Genomic DNA, 21,603 nt, shown 5'->3' with positions numbered 1-21,603 from the left:
CAGGTCTGATGGCATCGTATTTTGTATGCAAATCTAAGGCTTTTACTTTTTTCTCTTTCTCCACAGTCTCAGAGTGCATCCCCTAAGCAAAGGAAACAGAGTGTGTACACACCACCCATCATAAAAGGTACTGTTCAGGTACTGTTTCGGGTTGTCATGAGTGCTGAATCATGGCTGGTCGGCCATCTGTTCTCTAAGACCACACATGTGATGATAAGCTAAATCTAGTCTCAGCTCTGCAACTTAGCAGTGTGATGTTCAGTAAGATACCTTATCTACTTAAAACTTAGTTTCATCAAGAGTAGAATATGGGGTTGAATAAGAAATAACTAGGGATCTCAGAATTTCAGTCTAGAAATTCAGAGTTTCCAAAATAATGACAAAGATTTTTTTTTTTGCCCTTATTCACTTACTTCCTTAAAGAGATTTTCCAGAAGCCCTAATTACTCTTGCTAGCGTTGGCAGATGTTTACCATTTTCTCTTGGCTAAAGCAAAGCAGAATAACTTGAATTTCAGGGAGACTGAGTATGAACCATTGCCTCATTGTCTTGTGTCAGGAGCAGCTCTGAGAAACTCAATCAAACAGCTATTCACTGTACATGTCACTCCTACTGAAACAAGAACTAAGGATCTAGTTCAGATTCTGGAATTTTCCCCGGAATTGGAACTACTAAAAGAAGACCCATCAGTATCTTGACCAATATCAGTTCCAGGGAAAGCATCTCTTATTTCTCACACTAAAATGGTCCTGATTTGAGGTAGAGTCTGTCCAGTCTACTCTCTCATGTTTTTTCCAGTCTGGTGCTTGGGCTGTGGGCCCAGTGGTTGATCATGCTCAATTTGTCCAGCTCAGTTGCAACTGCATGAGAGGCCAGCTGAGCAGCTTCCTCTGGAGTTTGGAGAGAGGGCTAAATTGGGAGTGAAATTTCCCGCTCTGTAGTTGCTCTAGATTTGGAGCCGATTCAGGGAGGCAGGATATAAACGGACACATTAATAGCTACTTTCAGTAAACTTCCTTCCTCGTGCAGCTATGAAACACCATGTTTGCTTGTTCGTAAGACTGCAGTACAGAATACAATCATCAGCATTGTAGTTTATTCCAGGGTAATTATTGAGACTACTAGGCATCTCTCTCTGAAGATAAGTTTAATCCGTTTAAAGATATTTTCCCCATTGTAAGTGATTTTGTACTTTCAAGACACATCAGTTTTGGCATGAATGGGCAACAAGGAAAAATATATGTTCACTCATTTAATGATTTCCTCTGCTCTATTTTAGGTTCGCTTAAACTAAATAAAGTAATACTGTTCTCATGTCCTCAGAGAATAATAGTATTATTTTTAAAGGAAAATCTTAAACTGAAAGTCTCAAGGGCCCATGATGTTCATTATATTTAATTCCCAAATATCAAAAGAATATGGGATCCTAACATTTAGGGAAGTTAGTCCTATTACACATTTTTGCATAAAGCCTTATACTGTCAAGTCCCCCCAAGATACTCATTTAATGATAATCATTTGTGGTCATAATTTAATGCCTTGAGAAAGCACAGTAATTGTTTCAAGAGGATATCAGGGTATTATCACAAGTCATGAAGGTTCTCATTTATAACCAGTAAATACCTTTGGAAGGCCCTGCTTATGATAAAAGAAAAGAGAAAGCTAAATGCACATATTTTATTTGGTTTACTGGTCCCTAACAGCTAGAAATAAGTATTTTAAGACAAAATGAAGCAGTAGTAACATATGGCATGTTGTGAGCACATTAAAAGGCTTCGGTTGTAAGAAAGATGAATGAGCAAAGGAAATGTTTTGAAGATCTTAAATATAATGATACAATTGCTCTGAAATGTATAATTCTTCAAATTTCAGTGGAATGGAACATGCAATTATTGAGAGTAAAAAGATTTGCTGAGGGCATAGTAGAGCATGCCTGTAGTCTCAGCTACGTGGGAGGCTGAGGTAGGAGGATGGCTTGAGCCCAGGAGTTGGAGGCTATAGTGCACTATGATCGTGCCTGTGAATAGCCACTGCATGCCAGCCTGGGCAACACAGTGAGACCCAGTCTCTAAAAAAATTTCTAAAACGAAAAAAGGAATTTGTACTCATAGATTCTTATTCTACATCTTGTTGCCATTTGTGAATTTTTAAATGACCGATATCTAAATATTTCAAGATATCTATTAGGTCTTTGTCTCATGCCAAATTTTCTTTTCCAGGTTGAAATATCTTGATGTCAATTATACCTGTTATTTAGTTATTTTGCCTTCATTCTTGATCTTCTAATAAGCTCCACTTTGCCTATATCATTCTAGAAGTCCATCATTCAAAATGAACCTAATGGTTAAGATGTGTTCTGATCAGAAAATTGTGGAGACTTCAATTATGCCTGAAACCTCCTTCAACCCAGATACTTTAATTCTATTAATGCAACCCAAAATCTTAGCAGCTTTTTGTGGCAGCATTACACATTGTTGGCAAACAGTGAGGTGACTCTAAAATAAAAATGTCCAAGTATTTTACAGGTACAGCTTTCCATATTATTCATCATGTATTCCCCATATTGATGTTTTAAATTTGTTTATATCTAAAACAATACAGTACTGTCATCCCAATTGAATTGCCTATTGTTGGAGACAGACTGTTACATTGGCATCTTATATTTTGTATCCTGATTCTGCTATTCATTCTATTTTCAACTATCTGAATTGTGTGCCATCACAGATAAGATAAACCTATTTTGTTATTTTTATCTGATCCATAACAAACGTATGAAACAAAGCACAGCTAAAAGAGAGCCCTGCAGCAGTCCACATATCCCCCTCTAATTCATATTGATCCCCTTGTCGCCACCATTTAACCGTTTATCAAATAGACTTATTATATCAGGGTTCCATCCCTTCATCAGAGGTTATCATCAGCACTCCTATTAGATACATTGTTGTATTTCAGATACCTTGTGCTAACCATGAGTCATAAATTTATGATACACATTGTGCATAAAAATGACAGAAGTTGAAGTTTACATAGAAAACAGACTTTTTCATTACCTTGTGTAGTATAGTGTTTCATGATTATACACATGGAAAGTTCAGATTATCAGAAAAATGACAGCTAATGACTAATACCCATGTACATTTCTCTGGTGTTTATATGGTGGTCAGCCCTGTAATTTACAGAACAGCCAATTAAATTATTGTTGGACTGCTTGAATCATGTTTTCAGAAAAGTGGATTTGAATGTTAGACAGGAAGTGGCTGACTCATTTCTATCTCCATTGTGTGTGTGTGTGTGTGTGTGTGTGTGTGTGTGTGTGTTTTACTGGAATGCAAATGCCTTCTACTGAAGAAAGCAAAGTAAGTGCTATTGATTTAAATGGAAATTTGAACATTAAACAAAGCAGCTGACTTAAAAATGACTTTGTAGAGCAGGGCCTATTAGTATTGCAGTACCATTCTTAATGCATAGCCAGTCAGATTTTCATTTACTTCTGTAAAACATCTTTTCCTCCCATTCTTCCTAATTTCTTGTAAAGACTTCAGTGTCTAGATAGTTTTCTTCTATGTCAAAAGACTTCTTCTGATATGTCAAAATACCTTTGAATGCTTACAGCATTTTAACACTTAAGCTTTTCTTTTTTTCTCCAAGGATGGCTATGATCTTGATATTTTATTTTTTGTCAACCTCTTCTCATAATAAAGCAATAAATACAAATACAGAATAAATCAGAGAGCAAATCAACCTGGCCCAATAAGAAGCCTAGCTTTGATTTTGGAGGGTGGAAGATAAAAGTGGCAAGAATAGCAAGGTTAAGACATACTTCAGATCACCAACTGAAGCATGGTCTTCCAATCAGAGAAAACTGTTGATCATGGTGATTTCCTGGAACTCAATATGAAAAGACATGGACTTTGGTGGACAAGCTATCATGGTTGCAACCTCAATGCCACCACTTATTAGCTGTGCAACCTTCAGAAAATCAATGGGTTGTTCACCCCGGAAGACAACAACAAAGAAAAATACATTCAAATATGTTGGATGTATTTGGGAAGTAGAAATGAAGATAATGACCCAAGCCGCACAGTTAAGGCAAGCCACATATACATCTACAGCGGGAAGGGTAAAGGGAAGTTTTACTGGCACAGGGGTAAGTTCATGTAAGCTGCTTGGAAACAGAGTTTATTGGTTTCGGACACTCAGAGCCAGATTTGGCATCAATTAATTGCCACTATAATTAAATGACAATTTAATTACATTGCCGGACATACCTGTCCAGTAAGGGCTGCAGAGGCCATTACTGAACCGGTGTTATTTTGAGAACATCTTATCTGAATTGCAGTAATCCTAAAGAAAGAATTTCTTGTGGGGTTATTTTAGCAAGTCCTTGAGGCAGTCTTTATCTCAGCCTTGCCAGCATGAACTCTTCCTTTTGGCTTTTTGCTTTAGTGTGTTTGGGCCTGACAAAAAAGTGATTTCATCATAGTATCTGCAACTTTCACAGGGTTAGCCTGTCTCGCTTCTCTCATGGGGAAAATGAAAGTCTTGCTTAACACACAGGATTGCTGTAGGGACTGAATGAAACATAACGTGTAAAGAAAATGCTTAGATCAGGCACACAATATGAGGAATTACTTTGTTTTTTTGTTTTGTTTTGTTTTGTTTTGTTTTGTTTTGTTTTTTTGAGACGGAGTCTCGCTCTGTCGCCCAGGCTGGAGTGCAGTGGCGCGATCTCGGCTCACTGCAAGCTCCGCCTCCCGGGTTCACGCCATTCTCCTGCCTCAGCCTCCCGAGTAGCTGGGACTACAGGTGCCCGCCACCTTGGCCGGCTAGTTTTTTGTATTTTAGTAGAGACGGGGTTTCACCGTGTTAGCCAGGATGGTCTCGATCTCCTGACCTTGTGATCCACCCGTCTCGGCCTCCCAAAGTGCTGGGATTACAGGCTTGAGCCACCGTGCCCGGCCGGAACTACTTTGAATAATTATTTGAGCCCTGAATTGAGAGTGGCGAATACTCCTCCTCCGTCTCTGCTTCACCCTGCAGCATAAAGGAATGATTCTGAGAGAGACAGAGGAGAGGTGGAAGGACTTCCAGGAGAATGAAATAGCTTTGTTCTCATCCCAGTGGGAATTGAAAAGTCAGGTTTAAGATGCCTAGATATAAAATCCATGTGGATTACCATGCTTGCAACATTCATTCCACTTTTATTTAGCACCAAGCCTCAGGTAGGTGTATGAGGTTTATCTTCAACATTTTGCTTTCTTTTAAATAAATGTGGCTTTTCCTTTGTCACCTAGCTCCAGTCCTCAGACACCATGCCCCTTATTTTCCGACTATTATAACATTCCTGTAAGAGATACTGATATTTAAATTAATAAATCTTGTATTTCAAAAAAGCTGAAAAGCAAAATGATAGCTGGTGGTGAATTTTGGGGTGCTATAGCAGGTTATGCAATAAATATTTCTTGCCAGAGGGATGAGAAGGAAATCATCACACCATATAAATGCAGCCTACACTTAGGCAATGTAGGTAAATTAACCATGACTATATTGGAATGTGACCAATTCACTCTTCCTGATTTCAAACCTCCTTATAATTATGACTCAAAAAACTCTCAAAAGGAATAGACCAGCTGTAATATCCTGTTCTCTTTACCCGTTGCACATTGAAAATTGAAGGCAGGAAGAGAAGGCAGCAAGATCTCTTAGCTTCTCATCAGGCGTCTCCACCACACTACATTCCTTTTATAAACACTCCTGTCCCTCTGTGGGTGTTCTTCAGGTATTCATCACATTTGCGTTTCTAAATCTTGGCTTGTTTGTTTGTGCAGGCTCAGTTTGCTTACTGTGTAGGGTGGGGCTTATTTATGCAGCTCAAGAAACATTTTGACAGATTTCTAGATAACAAGGAACATTCTAAATATATACAAGTCTTGCTTTCTTTTTTTTTTTTTTAACCCAAGTAAGCTCCTATTTCCAGACCCACTTCCTTTGCTTCTCTTTAATTTCTTCCACTGAGTTTTATGCTCATCTTTCCTCATATCTTTGGATGTGGAGGGTGGAGTCAGGTTAAAGAAGCAATTTGAGAATGTACCTTTCTTGCAAGTCACTAAGATGTCTTTTTTTTTGGAGGTCAACATTGAGAGAGAATGAAGGACGAGGAAAATACCAGCAAGTATGAGTGAACTTCATCTTTTATGACATTGTCGTAGATTATTAGGTTAAAAGGTCTAAAAGATCTTGAGATAAATCAAATTGCCAATTTATAATCGAGTCGAGTAACTTAATTAATCTCATGTGATGTGACTTAAACATTTGAAAAGGAGAGCACCATTTGTCAATATGGTTCCATTCATTTGTCTCTATATATTTACCTATTTTAAAATTAATTAATCTTTTAAATTTATATTTTTCTGTATAAATAACATAACAGCTTTCAAAATTGCTTTCTATTTGAGAAGCAGGGAAAAAGATAAACTTTTGCATTTGGTTTGAATAACTGAATCAAGAATCAGTTTCTTTAAATATTTCCCAAATAAGCAAATAGCAACGTTCAATTGTGTAAGTAGTAATAACACACTGCCACAATCACATATGAGCCTTTGCCATGTATGGAACGCTGCATTAAAGTGGTGTGGATGCAGAGGTGAAAAGCAGAGCCCTGGCCCTGTAGGAGACCAGTCTGGAGGAAGCAACATGCAAGTGGATAGAGCATACCATGGTAAGTCCTTTAATGGGAATTTAGACAAAGACGTCTGGGGATGGGAGATTTGCCATAGGCTTACTGGACAGGAGGGTAAGGCCACTTTCAGATCACAGAAGGGGCAGCCATATTTACACATAAGTCTGGAGAGTAAAATGGACTAGGTCTTGGAAAAGTGGAATACATGGCTCATACCATGATCATTCCTCCTGCTCATGCAAACTTGTGAAGCATTGATGATGATGCTGTAATGTGGACAGTTGAATTCTGCATGAACCATTACAAAGATCTTTGCTGCCATGCAAAGACTACGTAGATAATATCACTTTCCAAAGCATTTTAAGTCTTTGTTCATTTGATTCCATTTTAAAATTTCTGCTTCACGTCTTTGTCTTTCTTCTTAATAATATTACCTTTAAAACAGAATAATTTCCAACTGAAATCACATGTTTTAAAGTTAGATTTTATATTTTAGAACAGGTTTGGATTTACAGAAAAGTTTTGAAGATAGTACAGAGAGTTTTCATATGCCCCATATCCAGTTTTCCCTATTATTTATGTCTCATATTAGTATGGCACAGTTAAAATTGGTAAATCAATAGTTGTTTAAGACAGTTCTTGTTTTGCTATAAAGAAATAGCGGAGACTGGGTAATTTATAAAGAAAAGAGGTTTAATTGGCTTATAGTTTCACAGGCTGTACAGGAAGCTTTTTGCTAGCACCTGCTTGGCTTCTGGGGAGGCCTCGGAAAACTTGCAGTATGGCAGAAGGTGAAGGGGGAGCCAGCACTTTCCATGGCTGGAGTAGGAGGAAGAGAGGGAGGGGAAGGCGCTACACACTTTTAAACAACCAGATCTCACAATAACTCACTCACTATCAAGAGAACAGCACTGAGGGGTGGTGCTAACCCATTCATGAAAAATCCACCTGTATGATCTAATCACCTCCCACCAAGCCCCACCTCCACACTGGGGATTACAACTGAACATGAGATTTAGATAGGGACACAGATCCACACCTTATCAACATGTATGCATTGTCATTAACTAAAACACATATTTTCTTTGTATCTATTTAGTTTTTTCCTAATGTCTTTTTTTCTGTTCCAGGAATCTATCCAGCATACCACATTATGTGTGGTTTCATGTCTCCTTAGGCTCCTCTGGGCTGTGACAATTTCTCAGACATCCCTTGTTTCTGATGACCTTAAACGTTTTGAGGAATACTGGTTAGGTATTTTCTAGAATATCCCTGTACCGGGATTTGTCTGATGTTTTGGTCATAATTAGATTGGGGTAGTGAGTTTTTGGAAGAAAGACGACAGAGATAAAGTAACATTGCATCCCATGGTACGAGGGGCACATACTATCAATATGGTTTATCGCTGTTAATTTTGACCTTGATCACCTGGCTGAGGTAGTAGTTTTGGAGATTCTTCACTGTAAAATTATCCTTTTCCACTCCCTTTCCATGCTGTACTCTTTGGAAGGAAATCGCTGTGTGTAGTACACATTTAAAGAGTGGGAAGCTGCACTCTACTTCCTTGAAAGAAGTGTCCTGTACACACATAAATCATTTGAAATTCTTCTGCACAGATTTGTTTCTCCTCTTCCATTGATTAATTTGTTCATTTATTTTCATCATTACAGACACATGGATATTTATTTTATACTTTGGATTATAACTCAATACTATATTACTTATTTTGTTGCTGAAATAGTTCCTGTTTTGGCCATTGGGAACTTTTTCCATTGACTCCTGTGTCCCATTGACATACTCCATGAATGTCAAGGTGTTGGTTTGTTTTAGCATATCCTTACTTTCTGGGACTACAAGATTCTCTAGGCTTTCTTGTCCCAGTCCTAGAATCTGCCTTTTCTCCAAGGAGCCCTCAAATATAATTTTAATTCCTATTTGAGTCAGTATTCTACAAAATGTATGTTTGAATAAGCATGTGGTTGCTAAAAATGGAGAAATCTGTCTCCTGGCAAAAATGTGTGTACACCATGTCCATTAATGTAGGAGCTATCAGTCTGCTAAGGTGCACACACTCCACTCATACTAATGCTAATAGGAGTTTCAGGAAGTAAAAACAATTCCTCATTACTAGAATAAGCAGATGCCATTTTTATGGACTTGCTCTCCTTCACTTTATGCCTAATGGAGTGTTCCCTGATGTTTTCTGAGATGAGATTTGTATTATCCCTTTATAAATGTGGAATTAATAATAGATTGGTAGCTTCTTGATGCTTAACTATTTGCTTTACTTAAAGATTTTTTAAAAGATGTTTATAATACCTTATAGTTGTGTAGTGCTTCAACATATACCATGTGCTTTTGTATAATTATTTGGCTTTTATAGAAAACTATGAAAGGTAACTAAGATAGTTTATTTTGGAGGAAAGTGTGGATTACAGAGGAGCAGGGTTCCTGTGTTAAGTGTCCTTCCCTTTTACAAAACTAAATCATGACCTGAGCCTTTTTTTAGGGTGTCCTGTGAAGTTTTGTTAGAATAGCAACGGGCCTCATTTTTTCCATTTGCCCATTTATCCTGTTTGCCCTAACTAAAATACAGAGTCCATGCAACCTTATAACTTGATGGAAAATTTTACAAGATCTTTTATACCAAGCATTTTACAAAATGCTTAGAACCTTTGTTTTAATAATTTTGTATTTTAAACTCATGTTATTGATCCTTATGTAATAACAATCTTGTACTGAAACCAAGCTTGCCTTTAATCTTGTCTCTCTCCAGTTTCTCCCCCTCTCCCAGACAGCTGACCACACAAATCTGACTCTTTTGTTTTAGATTCCTTCAAGTGTTCACTACTTCTTTTAGAATAAGTCCCTGGAAATGATGTACAGGGCTCTTTATGACCTTGCCTCTTCACTCCTGTCCAGCCTTGCCTCTGGCCACAGCCTCCTTTTTTCCATGCTGCAGCAATGCTGAGCTGCATTCAGTTCTTTGAAAATAAGTGGTTTCTGACCTCTATGCTTTTGTTCTGCAGTGTTATTCACGTAGAGGTGTTTCTTTGTATGCCTTCCTCCCAGTTCTAAATCCTTTTATCTGTGCTTCTTTGAGACTGAGAATGCATTTTATATACCTATATATGTGATATCTGTAATTCCTTCTAGCTAGACTGTGGAGCCCTTGAGGGCAGGGCCCATGTCCTATTTGTCTTCCAGGAACATTCTGATTTGTCTTCTATTTGAATTTTAGAAGGCTCCTAGTCAGTGGTGAGTCAGTGAGTAAATAATCTTTCTGATTTAAAAATAAGCATATCTTGGCTTAGTTTTAGCCACATTGAACAAAATTGTAAATTCTTTCACTGACTCACACATTCATTCTAGACTCTAATAAAATGCTCACTGTCTATCTTCCAGGTCATTTATTAGGCTCTTTTAGTTCAGGATAAGCTAATACAGTCCCTGTTTATATGAAAAATGTTGTCAAATGAAAAAGAAAGTTATGTAAAAAATACTTGTAAGTTCCCTGAGATTGATATGGACAGTGACATTAGAACACAGAGAAGGAAATGGCTGGCACTTCCTGTCACAGCTAGGGAAGACTGTACAGAAGAAATGAATTGCATCTGCAAGTTGAGGGATGGGATGAGTGAGATTTTGCTAGAGAAGTGTCAGGGGTGGATTCCAGAAAGAGAGTTTGGCAGATCTGAAGGCACAGAATGTGAATGGGCACTTGAACACTGTGGACTGGGGACAGGACCTGTGGAGGAGAAAACACTGAACAGATGCAGGGGACTTGTCAAAGGTCTCCTGTGTCCTGTGCACAAAAGTTAGGATTGTATCCCAAGACAATAGAGCACTTTTGGATAATTTTGAAGATTGCTTGATCTGTTGCCATATTTCTTGTGAGTGCTTTGAAGATTTGGGGTCAGGGCTAAAGGACAAAGTAGTTGATTCAGAGTTAGTTTTTAAAAATTCTTCTATAATAGGTTGTATTTGCCTCAGTTTATCTGCTTGTTTCCAGTGCTCTTATTTCTACAAGAATGGACAACTGCTAGCACCAACTTTTTTTTTTCTTTCATGCATTTAGACTTTCTAAGTAGAAGCTATGACTTTGAGATGCCAAAATACTCATCACATTATCGTCCAAAATAGATCAGTTGAAATCCCTGTAAAATGTGTTAAAATATAAAAATGTCAAGATAAATTGAGAAATTGATTCTTAGTGGGACAAACTTAAGATAATATTACATTCTTCACAAACTTGTCCTGGTCTATAAAACTTGTCTAAACATTTTCCCTCCTAAAATTTTATATTCTTGCCTGAACTTCAAAAAGAAGCCTGATCTGCAAGATAATTTTAAGAACAGTTTTATTAATTCCTTTCTCAATAGGTTGTCATGACAAAATACCCAACACCTCAGTTGTGACAGAACTAGCTGCACTGTTTCTGTTGAGTGTTTTCTGTGGGACAGTAAAAGATACCAGCAATGCTGTCAAACAATATACAAATATTTATTAAACTTGTACTCTGTGCAACATTCTGAGATCTGTCTTACTTTAAACAAATTAACTACCAAATTCTAAACACCCTAGGTCAAATTTTGAGAAAGGTTTACAGTTTTGGATTTTTCACTAAGAGAAAAAATACCAAGCAGGATAAGAATGTTCAAAGGTTGCAGTTTCAGGAAATTACTATGTGCACAATATAAAAATTATGTGATAAGCATTGAATTTATGATCTGTATTCTACATTGCATCCTTTGCGGTATAATTACCAATGAAAGCTATGTTCTACTTTTATTATCCTTGGTAGGTATACTGAAGCTATCATTTTATTCTTTTTTATGTATAAATTTGTCACATATTTATTTTCAAAACCAAACTTAAAATTATTTTAACTGACTTCCAACAGGCTATCTTAGGGAAAGATTCTCCCTGCTTTCATTCATATAATACCCACAAGGCAATTCAGTTCCAAATACAGCTGAAGCTAGATTGTGATAGAGCCTCTGAAAGCTTGAAATGGCTATCATTTGCCTTTTGAATCTGAGGCCATTAGTCAGCCTAATACTAAATATTTAATTCTTAAAAGCCAGTTGGTCCTCTTACACCACGGCAGTCTAAGAACAAATGAAAAGGAAGTAGGAAGTAGAAGTAAGGTACAAGATGGCTGCAGGAGATACGAGAGCTGGCTGCCTGATGAGCAGAGGCAGAAACACATGAAATTTACACACCATCACTGTGTAGGACAAAGATGATCAAAACAATGATTCAGTCATTAAGAAAATCATTGCACTATTTCTATTGTGATGCATATTTTATAAGGCAGGAAAGTAGTTTGAATCCCACTTTTCAAAAGCGTTTTAAAATTCTTGTTGACTATTAACTCTATGCACTACTCTATGTCCATTTCAGGTTAAACTTTGAAGTCTGAGCATCCTACTTCAAATTTTGGAGTTTCCTTTTGGGTTTCAATTGACAATCTTGAGATGATAAGCTTTGCCTCAACTTACAGTACTTCTGTGAAAAAATGTATTTTATGTATCAAAAATTGTCACTGGATAATAATGCTCACATTATGTAAAATAGGTCTCAAAACATATTTTGTATGGCAAAATGAAAAAAAATTAAAGTAGTTTAAATGTATTTTATTTTTTAGTATATACTTATAATGTACTATTTTATCTTTAGGTTTTACATTTAGTCCCACAGCTTATTACTTTTTTGCCTTGAAAAAATTTACTCTGTGATTGTGGGAATTAGTCTGGATCTTTTAGAACAGTTCTTAATATCTCTAAACTTATCTATAAATCAAGGATTTTGAACTTCTATAATAGAAAAAAGGGACCGAAAGAGAAATTCTCTCCTTCCATCTGTTCATCTTTTTTAAAAATGCAAGCGAGAAGTAGTTGTTTCTGTCTTTGATGTTATTGGGGAAATAATATATGTAAAAATCAGGGGAATGGAGGGAGAGAGCATTGGATCTGTGATTTTGTACACTGCACTCATTTATGCTTTAAGTCCTCATGGTTAATGAAGTCAATCAGCACCCACCCACCCCAACAAACCTCCTAACTCTACTATTATTCATTGTAATTCCCTCTTCGTGCAATACGTTAATTAGTACTTTTACAATAATTTTCTTCAAAATACTTTTCTGTTAATCTTTCTCAATTATGTATGCCTGTAGTATCTTGCTTATGCTTTTTTCTACTACTAACAAACTTAATTGGATTTTAAGTAACACATCTGTAAATTCTACCAAGAAGAAATATGGAAGAGTGTTATTTGCCAAAGATTCTTAGCCTATCTGTTGTTGTATACTCCTCTGTCCCAGTCTTACTCATCCTAAACTTTGTAAAAATAATAATGCAATTAGTTTTCCTTTGAGCCTTTCTTAGAAGATGGTAGGCAGTGTCACTTCATTATTATTAATTGATTTTTTTACAATTACTTGGGCATACAAATGTGTCCTAGACATAATGAAAACTTCTAGTCTACCTTCAAATTTTTAGAAAAGTACTACGTGAATACTCATTTGGATAAATGGAAACGAAGTCTCTTTTATGACTTCAAAGAACCTCAAAGAATGGCAAAATGAGTTTCAAGTTTCAGATATTTAAACACTGCTACATTAAACTGTTCTTGGGTAACATAAAATGTCATAAACTTACATTTTTTTTGGATTAAGATACATTTTGTGAGAGCTGAACCATGATAAAAAGGAGAAACACATGATAGTCTTAATTTTTTATGTGAATCAATTTTAATTAACATATAAATGTTTTGAAATTAGCTATGAAAATTGTTCAAAAAGTAAATATCACAGGGCCTCATTGACAATGTCAAAGCTTTATTTCATTTTATTAAGATTAATTAATTGTCGAATTACCACATGTCCCATGTTTTACTTGTAGGGCCAGACCAAAGAATTCTTTGCATCTGTATCAGCATCCTTAGCTTTTCAGACAGGCATTTTAATCCCTTCTGATCTCTGAGATAAGTTTATTTTTTCCCGTAATTATATAATTACTCAATAGACCAGAGCAGATCCCATGGAGCCACTGCAGTGTGTGCTGTATAAATAATGTGCTGTTCTACCCCTGATAATTGGCCAGTAGAGCCTCCTAGGAGTGTTTTTATCCCTTAAATAAACACTACATAGGCAAGGAGGGTTGACTCAGTATTTTCTTCATTGGCAATGAAACCAGAAGCGCTTCACATCCAGTGCTTATTAGATCATTTAAAAAAGAACACAGTGCTTGTGACCCTACAGCTCCCTCTGCTGGTCCACAAAGTTTAAAAAGTACATGTAGAAAATAATGTTTAAGAAGTGGAACCCCGGCCGGGCGTGGTGGCTCACACCTATAAAATCCCAACCCTTTGGGAGGCCGAGGCGGACAGCCTGAGGTCAGGAGTCCGAGACCAGCTTGGCTAACATGGTAAAACCCCTATCTCTACTTGAAAATGCAAAAAAATTAGTCGGGCTTGTGACGCACGCCTGTCCAGAGCCTGAGGCAGGAGAATCGCTTGAACCCGGGTGGCAGAGGTTGCAGTGAGCCGAGACGGTGCCATTGCACTCCAGCCTGAGCGAAAAGAACCAGAGTCCCTTAGGAGAAAAATGTGTCATTTTTGGTATGAAATGGGATTAAACTAAAGGAATAAGCAACAGAAAGTCTTATTTTTATGATTATTAAATTGTGAGCCACCTTACCATCTGTCTTTAATCATCCAAGCATTGTGTATTCCTGTCATGTCTTATTTTTTTGCAGTAAAAAGCAGGCTCTAGATAGAGTAAGCAGGTATTTTTTTCAGGACAACCCTAACCAAAGTGAGCTTCATGAGTCTATGAGCCCCATATTAACAACTCTGTTCCTTCATAAAGCAGATTATTATTCATAGGGGTCCTTAAGGTACCTTTACTCCATATAAAGGGGTGGCGAATGAAAGATGTAAAGAAATGAACGTCTTCTTCAGACTGACTAGTTAAAATCCTGTGCATCTCATCTTTCTGGTATTGATAACCACCTTCATTTGGTACAGGAAAAAATAACAGAAAGAAGGAGAACTGGAGTAGGAGGAACATGGGCTTGAATCCCAGTTCTGACAGTTCAAATCTGTGTAGTCTACTTCCAGTTATTTAACCTTTATACTTTTTCTTGTTCACATCTATAATTTGAAGATAATCTCAGAGAGTCGTTGTGAGTGCAAAATAAAGTAATATACGTATAGTGCCCAATATGTAGCAGGTGCGTTTCAATTGTAAACACAACTCCTGAGAAATCCGGGTTTCTGCCCAACTGACAGAATGACCCAGAGAAGGTCAAAGAGAAATCATTTCCCTTCCAAACATTCTGAAAGTATGGCCAGGCAGCATACAGTCAATCATATAAAATACAGAGTTTTTATTTAAAGAAGTTAATGTGATGTGACTTTTCCATAGTTACACAATCTACAATCAAATTCTATTTATTTTTTGATATGGAGACAAGATCAGAAATATAGTTGACTACAGAATTGTAGGTTCCAGAAATCATTAAATCAGGCTATAAAAGAAGCTATGTAAACACTATATTCTGATGAAGAGGATTTAGATAATGAGTTGTACATATTGTCATAGATTATTACAAATAAATTCATGTCTCTGATAGCTCTCTATTGCTACTTACATAGCAAATGTGTTTATTTTAGTATATTAGGTTTTGAAAAGACAGTAAACAATGGTTTTATAATCTAATAACTAGATAAGGGAAAGTGGTTTGAGCCTAATGTCTTACATATTCTGAACAACAGTTTGCCTTCAGGTAATGCTGTGCTGTGTCTCATTCCATATGCACAGGTTAGGTCATTCTTTATTATTAGGTAATAAAAAATAATAGAGGGAGTATAAGTAGTGGCTAAATGCAAAAATCTGAAGCCTGAGAATCTGAGTTTGAATTCTAGTTCTATTTAACTGTCTGACCTTGAGAGAGTGGGTTGGATGCCTCATCTGGGATTCGTTTTCTTCGCTTCTAAAATGGAGGTAATAAAAGTGTGTACTTTATATCAGTTTTCAGGGACTGCCTTAACAGATTCCCACAACCTTGATACTTAACACAAAGAAATGTTTCCTCTCACAGTTGGTGAAGCTGGGCATCTAAAAATCAAGGTATCAGTATGGCCATGCTGCCACTGAAGGCTGTAGAGAAGATTCCTTCCTTGCCTATTCCAGTTTCTGGTGGCCCCAAGTGTTCTTCAGCAAGTCCTCAGGTGTTCCTGGGAGCGGAACTCGTTTCTATCTCACTCTTCACGTGGCCTGCTGTTCTGTGTCTCTCTGTGTTGTTTCCTCTTCTTATAAGGACATCAGTTACTGGATTTAGAGTATTGGCTATTTTATCCTGTCAGGCCTCATTTTAACTACATCTGCAAAGGCCTTATTTTCAAATAAGGTCACATTCTGATTTTCCAAGTGGACATGAATTTTTGGAGGACACCATTCAACCCAATACATACCTCACTGGGTTGTTTTGAGGATTAAATAAGTTGCTGTACCTAAAGCACTAGAATAATGCCTGTTGCAGAAGTTTTAGTTAAGGTGACTTCTAAAATTCCATGTATAGTTCAAACCATTTCCAGCTTCACCTAAGTTACAGATGTCCCATTGCATATTTTCTCGATATCACATCCCCCAATAGCCTGCTCTATCTTTAACTTCAGCCATCTAAAACTGTCTTTATGCTCATCCCCAAATGAAAACCAGAGGATCCCCCAATTCCTGTAAATGGTATCACTATCCCCCATTTGCTCAGATGCAAAGCCTCGACATCATTTATAAGGACTTCATCTTCTTTGTTGCCGTAACTGAGTAACCTTTCGGTCCTGTAGAGTGGATCTTGAGAGAGGTTCACTTGTCACATTTTCACTTCCCCTTTTCCAGGTCAGGCTCTCCTTAACATTCACCCAGATAAAAAACAGAATAATACCATAACACAGTACATCGCGTAAATACAAATACACACATATTTCAGATAGAAACAGAACTATATTTCCTTTAATTCAGACTACATGTCTCTTTAATGACAATGAGAAATATGAAATACAGTATAGAGTAAGTTGGCCTTATTTAGTGGCTCTGCATGCAAGCTGACTCATTGTAGTAAAGGAGAGGGTTTAAAGGGAAAAAAAGGAAAATATTAACTGCTTCTAACCCACAAAATTTAAATAAAGCCATTTTAATATGCATTGATTATGTTCAGCCATTTTATAGCTCTGGCTTCAGTTTTCTTATTGGTAAAATATGACCTTGAGAAAGTTGTTTAAATTATCTAATCATAAAGAAACCTACTCATAAGGTTTTCATAAAAATGAAATGAAAAAACTATATGTAAAATACTTCAGCATGGTACTGTGCCCCTCATCCATGGTTAATAAATGCAGTTATTACATATAATTTTAGCATCATATTGACGTAAACTCTTTAAAACTCTTGGACTTATTTGGTTGCTGCTTCATTTGATGATTAACTTCATTTAAAGCATATTTCCAAGTTTGATTGCATTTTAACAAGGGAGTGCGGTTTGCGCTCAGTGTGCACAGTTGTTGGGAAGAATTTGGTGTCTACATCTTTAGCTGCTATTGGGCAAATGGAGAGGTAAGTAGTATACTCTTTTTGAGCATAGTGCCAACTAGTGTCCGTATTTATACAACAGAGGGTTAAAAGGAACAAGAAAGAGCACACACTAAACATTCAACAAATAGTGGCTATCAGTATTATATAATTTTTTTCAAGTTTCAGCTTCCAGATGAATACAAATGAGTGCCTTAACCTCTTTTCAGTCTTCTTTCAAAGAGAAGATTCAATACATTGCAGTTGCAGAAGTTATAGGAAGTAGCTAAACAGAGAAGAGTATAAAATTGTGATAGAAAATTTGAAATCCTTATATTTCTTTTGCTAGATTAATCAACACATATTCAGCACCTATTGAGTGTTGATTCTGAAGAGCATTGATCAGATAAAAGTGATCATTTAGTAAAGCAAATGAGAGAACCTTAATTCTAAAGTACAGCTAGCAGAGTTAACTTAGAAGTGAACTTTGGTAACTTCTGGATGCCTTTTGTAAAAAAAAGTATTGTGTCGTATTAAAATATGTCATAATAAAAACTCCTGCACTTAGCAGGAATTACATTGACTATGTCTAATGTGTGTGGTTGAAAAGCCGCTTCAACCACTCATCATGTACACCTCATATCCTGCCTGCATAAAAGGCTGTGCCCATTTCACTATGGATACAGATTAGTTTATCCTGCATATTACCAATTCCTTATGTCCACATATAAAGTCATAAATAGCAGGGAGAAAAGCTTCATGTGCAGAAACTTTGTAGTTAATGGGAAAGCAAATACCAGGTTCTGACTATGTACCTCCCTATGCCTATTCTTTTTTTTTTTAAGTCTTTTTTATTCCTGAAGCTTTAAGAAATAAACAAAAGCTATTACTTTGACAAAGCAGACACCAACATAATGAGATTTGAGCAGGATTATGTATTTCCCTTTATCTACCACTCTGTTTTCCATAAGGGGACACAAAGACATTTTTTGCACGTAATCTTGTAAGCTAGTTAGGAATTCTTACTTCACCCGTGCAAAGAATATAAACAAACTCATAAAGCAACAGATGAATGCATGCATGTGAAATTGGAAGTCATTTATATTTAAAGTGATAGAACTTAGGTGATCAGAGGGGATGCAGTTAGGATAATATTTTCTTTCAGGACTCAAAGTTCTCAAAGGTCTCAAAAGAAAATTATCTCACCTGGTTTTCAAGCAGGTTTCAAATTATGTTTGACAAACATGCGACATCGTCTCTAAAGCATGTGTGCATGTGTCTGGCGTAAAATCAAGGTTGGAAAGTTACTCTGAAGGCCAAACAGACAAGATTTTCTAAGTTTCTGCTTGGCCTGGTAAGACAGCCTTGGTCATGGAGGAGGCCTGATTCTGAAGACAGGGTCAATTCTGTCACTCACATTTTTTTACTGCCCTGCAGTTGCTGGCTCTGCATCTGAGTCGCGGAAGAACATAGACTCAAAAAGTGCTGCATATATGTCGATTATTCCAGCAATAGAAATATAAGAATTTCAAGATTGATATATTTTAATAAAAGCACTGTTAAACATTGAAGGCCTAAGTAATATTACTAGAGGACTTCTCTGATCAACTATAACATACAGGCAGAAAGGACATCCTTTCCTGTGTTGCCCCAGACCACCCTTTGACTTGGTCACAGAAGAATTCCAGTTGACAACGCTTTATGGAGCAAAAAGGTACTTGTTGGGAAGCTGCAACACTTGGTGGAGTCTAATAACATCCAGCGGGAGACCACGGTACCCGGTGGGATGGAATCAACACAGCCCAAGTGGAATACAGGTATTTGGGAACACCGTTACATATGTACACTCTGAAAAGCCTTGGGACACGACCAGAGCGTAATAGATTTTTAAAGGGGCCTTAGTGAGTCCTAGAGTCAAAAAGAGGTTTGAGGTATTTGTGATATTACAATCTCATAAATTCTCCAGGCTGCTAAAGTCTAGAAGTCAAGTTACAAAAGAAAGATTAGATTATTGTCATACTTTCAATTGTGTATAAGTTTTTGGTTTGAGTCTTCAAAACAAAGAGTTGAATAATCAGGTTGAAAGTTAATTTTTTCATATATATTTATTTTTATTTCAGTAGCTTTAGGGGTACAGGTGGTTTTTGGTTACATGGATGAATTGTATAGTGGTGAAGTCTGAAATTTTAACGCCGCCATCATACAAGTGCTGTATATTGTATACAATATGTAGTTTTTTATCTCTCACGCCTCTCTCATCCTCCCCATCTCTGAGTCTCCAATGTCTGTTATACCACTCTGTGCCATAATGTATACCTTTGAGTACCTATAGCTTAGCTCCCTCTTGTAATCAAGAATATATAGTATTTGATTTCCCATTCCTGAGTCACTTCACTTAGAATAATGGCCTCCAACTACATCCAAGTTGCTGTAAGACATTTTTTTCTTTTTTAATGCCTGAGTAGTATTCCATGGTGTATATATACCACATTTTCTTTATCCAATCATTGATTGATGGGCAATTAGTTTGGTTCCATATCTTTGCAATTGTGAATTTTGTGCTATGATAAACACATGTATACAGGTGTCTTTTTGCTATAATGACTTCTTTTCCTTTGGGTAGATACCCAGCAGTGAGATTGCTAGATCAAATGATAGATCTACTATTAGTTCTTTGAGAAATCTCCATACTGTTTTCCATAGAGGTTGTACTAATTAAAATTTCCACCAGCAGTGTATAAGCGTTCTCTTTCACCACATCCACATCGGCATCCATGTTTTTTAACTTTTTAATAATTACCATTCTGGCTGGGGTAAGGTGGTATTTCATTGTGGTTTTAATCTGCGTTTCCCTGATTATTAGTGATGTTGAACATTTTAAAATGTTTGTTGGTCATTTATGTATATCTTCTATTGAGAGCTATCTATTCATGTCATTTGCCCAATTTTTAATGGGATTATTTGTGGGGTTTTTTTATTTGTTTGAATTCTTTCAGAGTCTTGTTACTAGTCCTTTGTTGGAAGCATAGTTTGCAAGTATTTTCTCTCATTCTGTGGGTTGTCTGTTTACTCTGATAATTATTTCTTTTTCTGTGCAGAAGCTTTTTAGTTGAATTAGGTCCCATTTATTTATTTTGTTTTGTTGCATTTGCTTTTAGTGTCTTAGTCATAAATTCTTTGCCTAGGCCAATTTCCAGAAGAGTTTTCCTAGGTTTTATTTTAAGATTTTATGATTTCAATTGTTAGATGTAAGTCTTTAATCCAACTTGAGTTGATTTTTGTATGTGGTGAGAGAGAAGGACCCTGTTTCATTCTTCTGCATGTGGCTATCCAGTTTTCTCAGAACCATTTATTAAACAGAGTGTCCTTTCTCCATTTTATGTTTTTGTATGCTTTAAGATCAGTTGGTTGTATTTGGCTTTAATTCTGGGTGATCTATTCTGTTTTATTGGTCTATGTATCTACTTTTATGCCAATACCATGCTGTTTTGGTTACTGTAGCCTGTAGTATAATTTGAAGTTGGCTAATGTGATGCCTCCAGATTTGTTCATTTTACATAGAGTTACTTTGGCCATTCATTTTTGTTCTTATTAATTCAAGGATTATTAAATTCAGGATTAATTTAAGGATTAATTTTTCTTAATTCTGTGAAAAAATGATGTTGATGTTTTGATAGGAATTGCTTTGAGTCTATAGATTGCTTTGGGTAGTATGGTCATTTCACAATATTGATTCTTCTAATTCATGAGCATGAGATGTATTTCCATTTGTTTATGTCACCTGTGATTTTTTTCAACAGTATTTTATAGTTCTTGTAGAGATCTTTTACCTCCTTGGTTAAGTATATTCCTAGATATTTTATTTTATTTTTTGGCAGCTATTGTTAGAGATTAAATTCTTGATTTAATTCTCAGCTTGGTTGTTGTTGGTGTGCTACTGACTTATGTACACTGCACCAGATGGTGCTACTGATTTGTGTACATTGTTTGTAACCTGAGATTTTGCTGAATTCATATATCAAATCTAGGAGTCTTTTGGATGGATCTTTAGGGTTTTCTAGGTATATGATTATATTACTAGCAAACAGAGATTGTTTGATTTCCTCTTTTTCAATTTGAATGCCCTTTATTTCTTTCTCTTGTCTAATTGCTCTGGCTAGGACTTCCTGAAGGTAAAACTTATTTGTTTCTTATTTATTTTACTTTACAAGTTTTTCCTCTGTACATCAATTTGTATACACATAAACACACACACTACTCTCTAAAAAAGTAAATGTTGTGAATATTCATCCTTTAATTGTAGAAAATGTGTAGTTACCATTTTTTTCTAAAATGTTTATCAAAAGTG

The 21,603-nt window shown here is 36.4% G+C and overlaps 1 protein-coding gene across 2 annotated transcripts in view; it reads left to right on the top strand.

Moving 5' to 3' along the window:
- PPP1R1C (protein phosphatase 1 regulatory inhibitor subunit 1C) overlaps positions 1-21,603 on the top strand; it is a 148,828-nt gene that overhangs the window by 76,822 nt on the left and 50,403 nt on the right. For both annotated transcript variants that reach the window (XM_017867436.1, XM_017867435.1), the window contains exon 4: positions 67-127. In XM_017867436.1, the coding sequence (XP_017722925.1) occupies positions 67-127 (61 nt within the window). The remainder of the gene's footprint in view (positions 1-66; positions 128-21,603) is intronic.

Source organism: Rhinopithecus bieti, unplaced genomic scaffold (assembly GCF_001698545.2).
Source record: "Rhinopithecus bieti isolate Rb0 unplaced genomic scaffold, ASM169854v2 scaffold_3041, whole genome shotgun sequence".
NCBI lineage: Eukaryota > Metazoa > Chordata > Mammalia > Primates > Cercopithecidae > Rhinopithecus > Rhinopithecus bieti.
The sequence above is the reverse complement of the archived record's forward strand: the minus strand, read 5'-3'. Positions and strand labels throughout refer to the sequence as shown.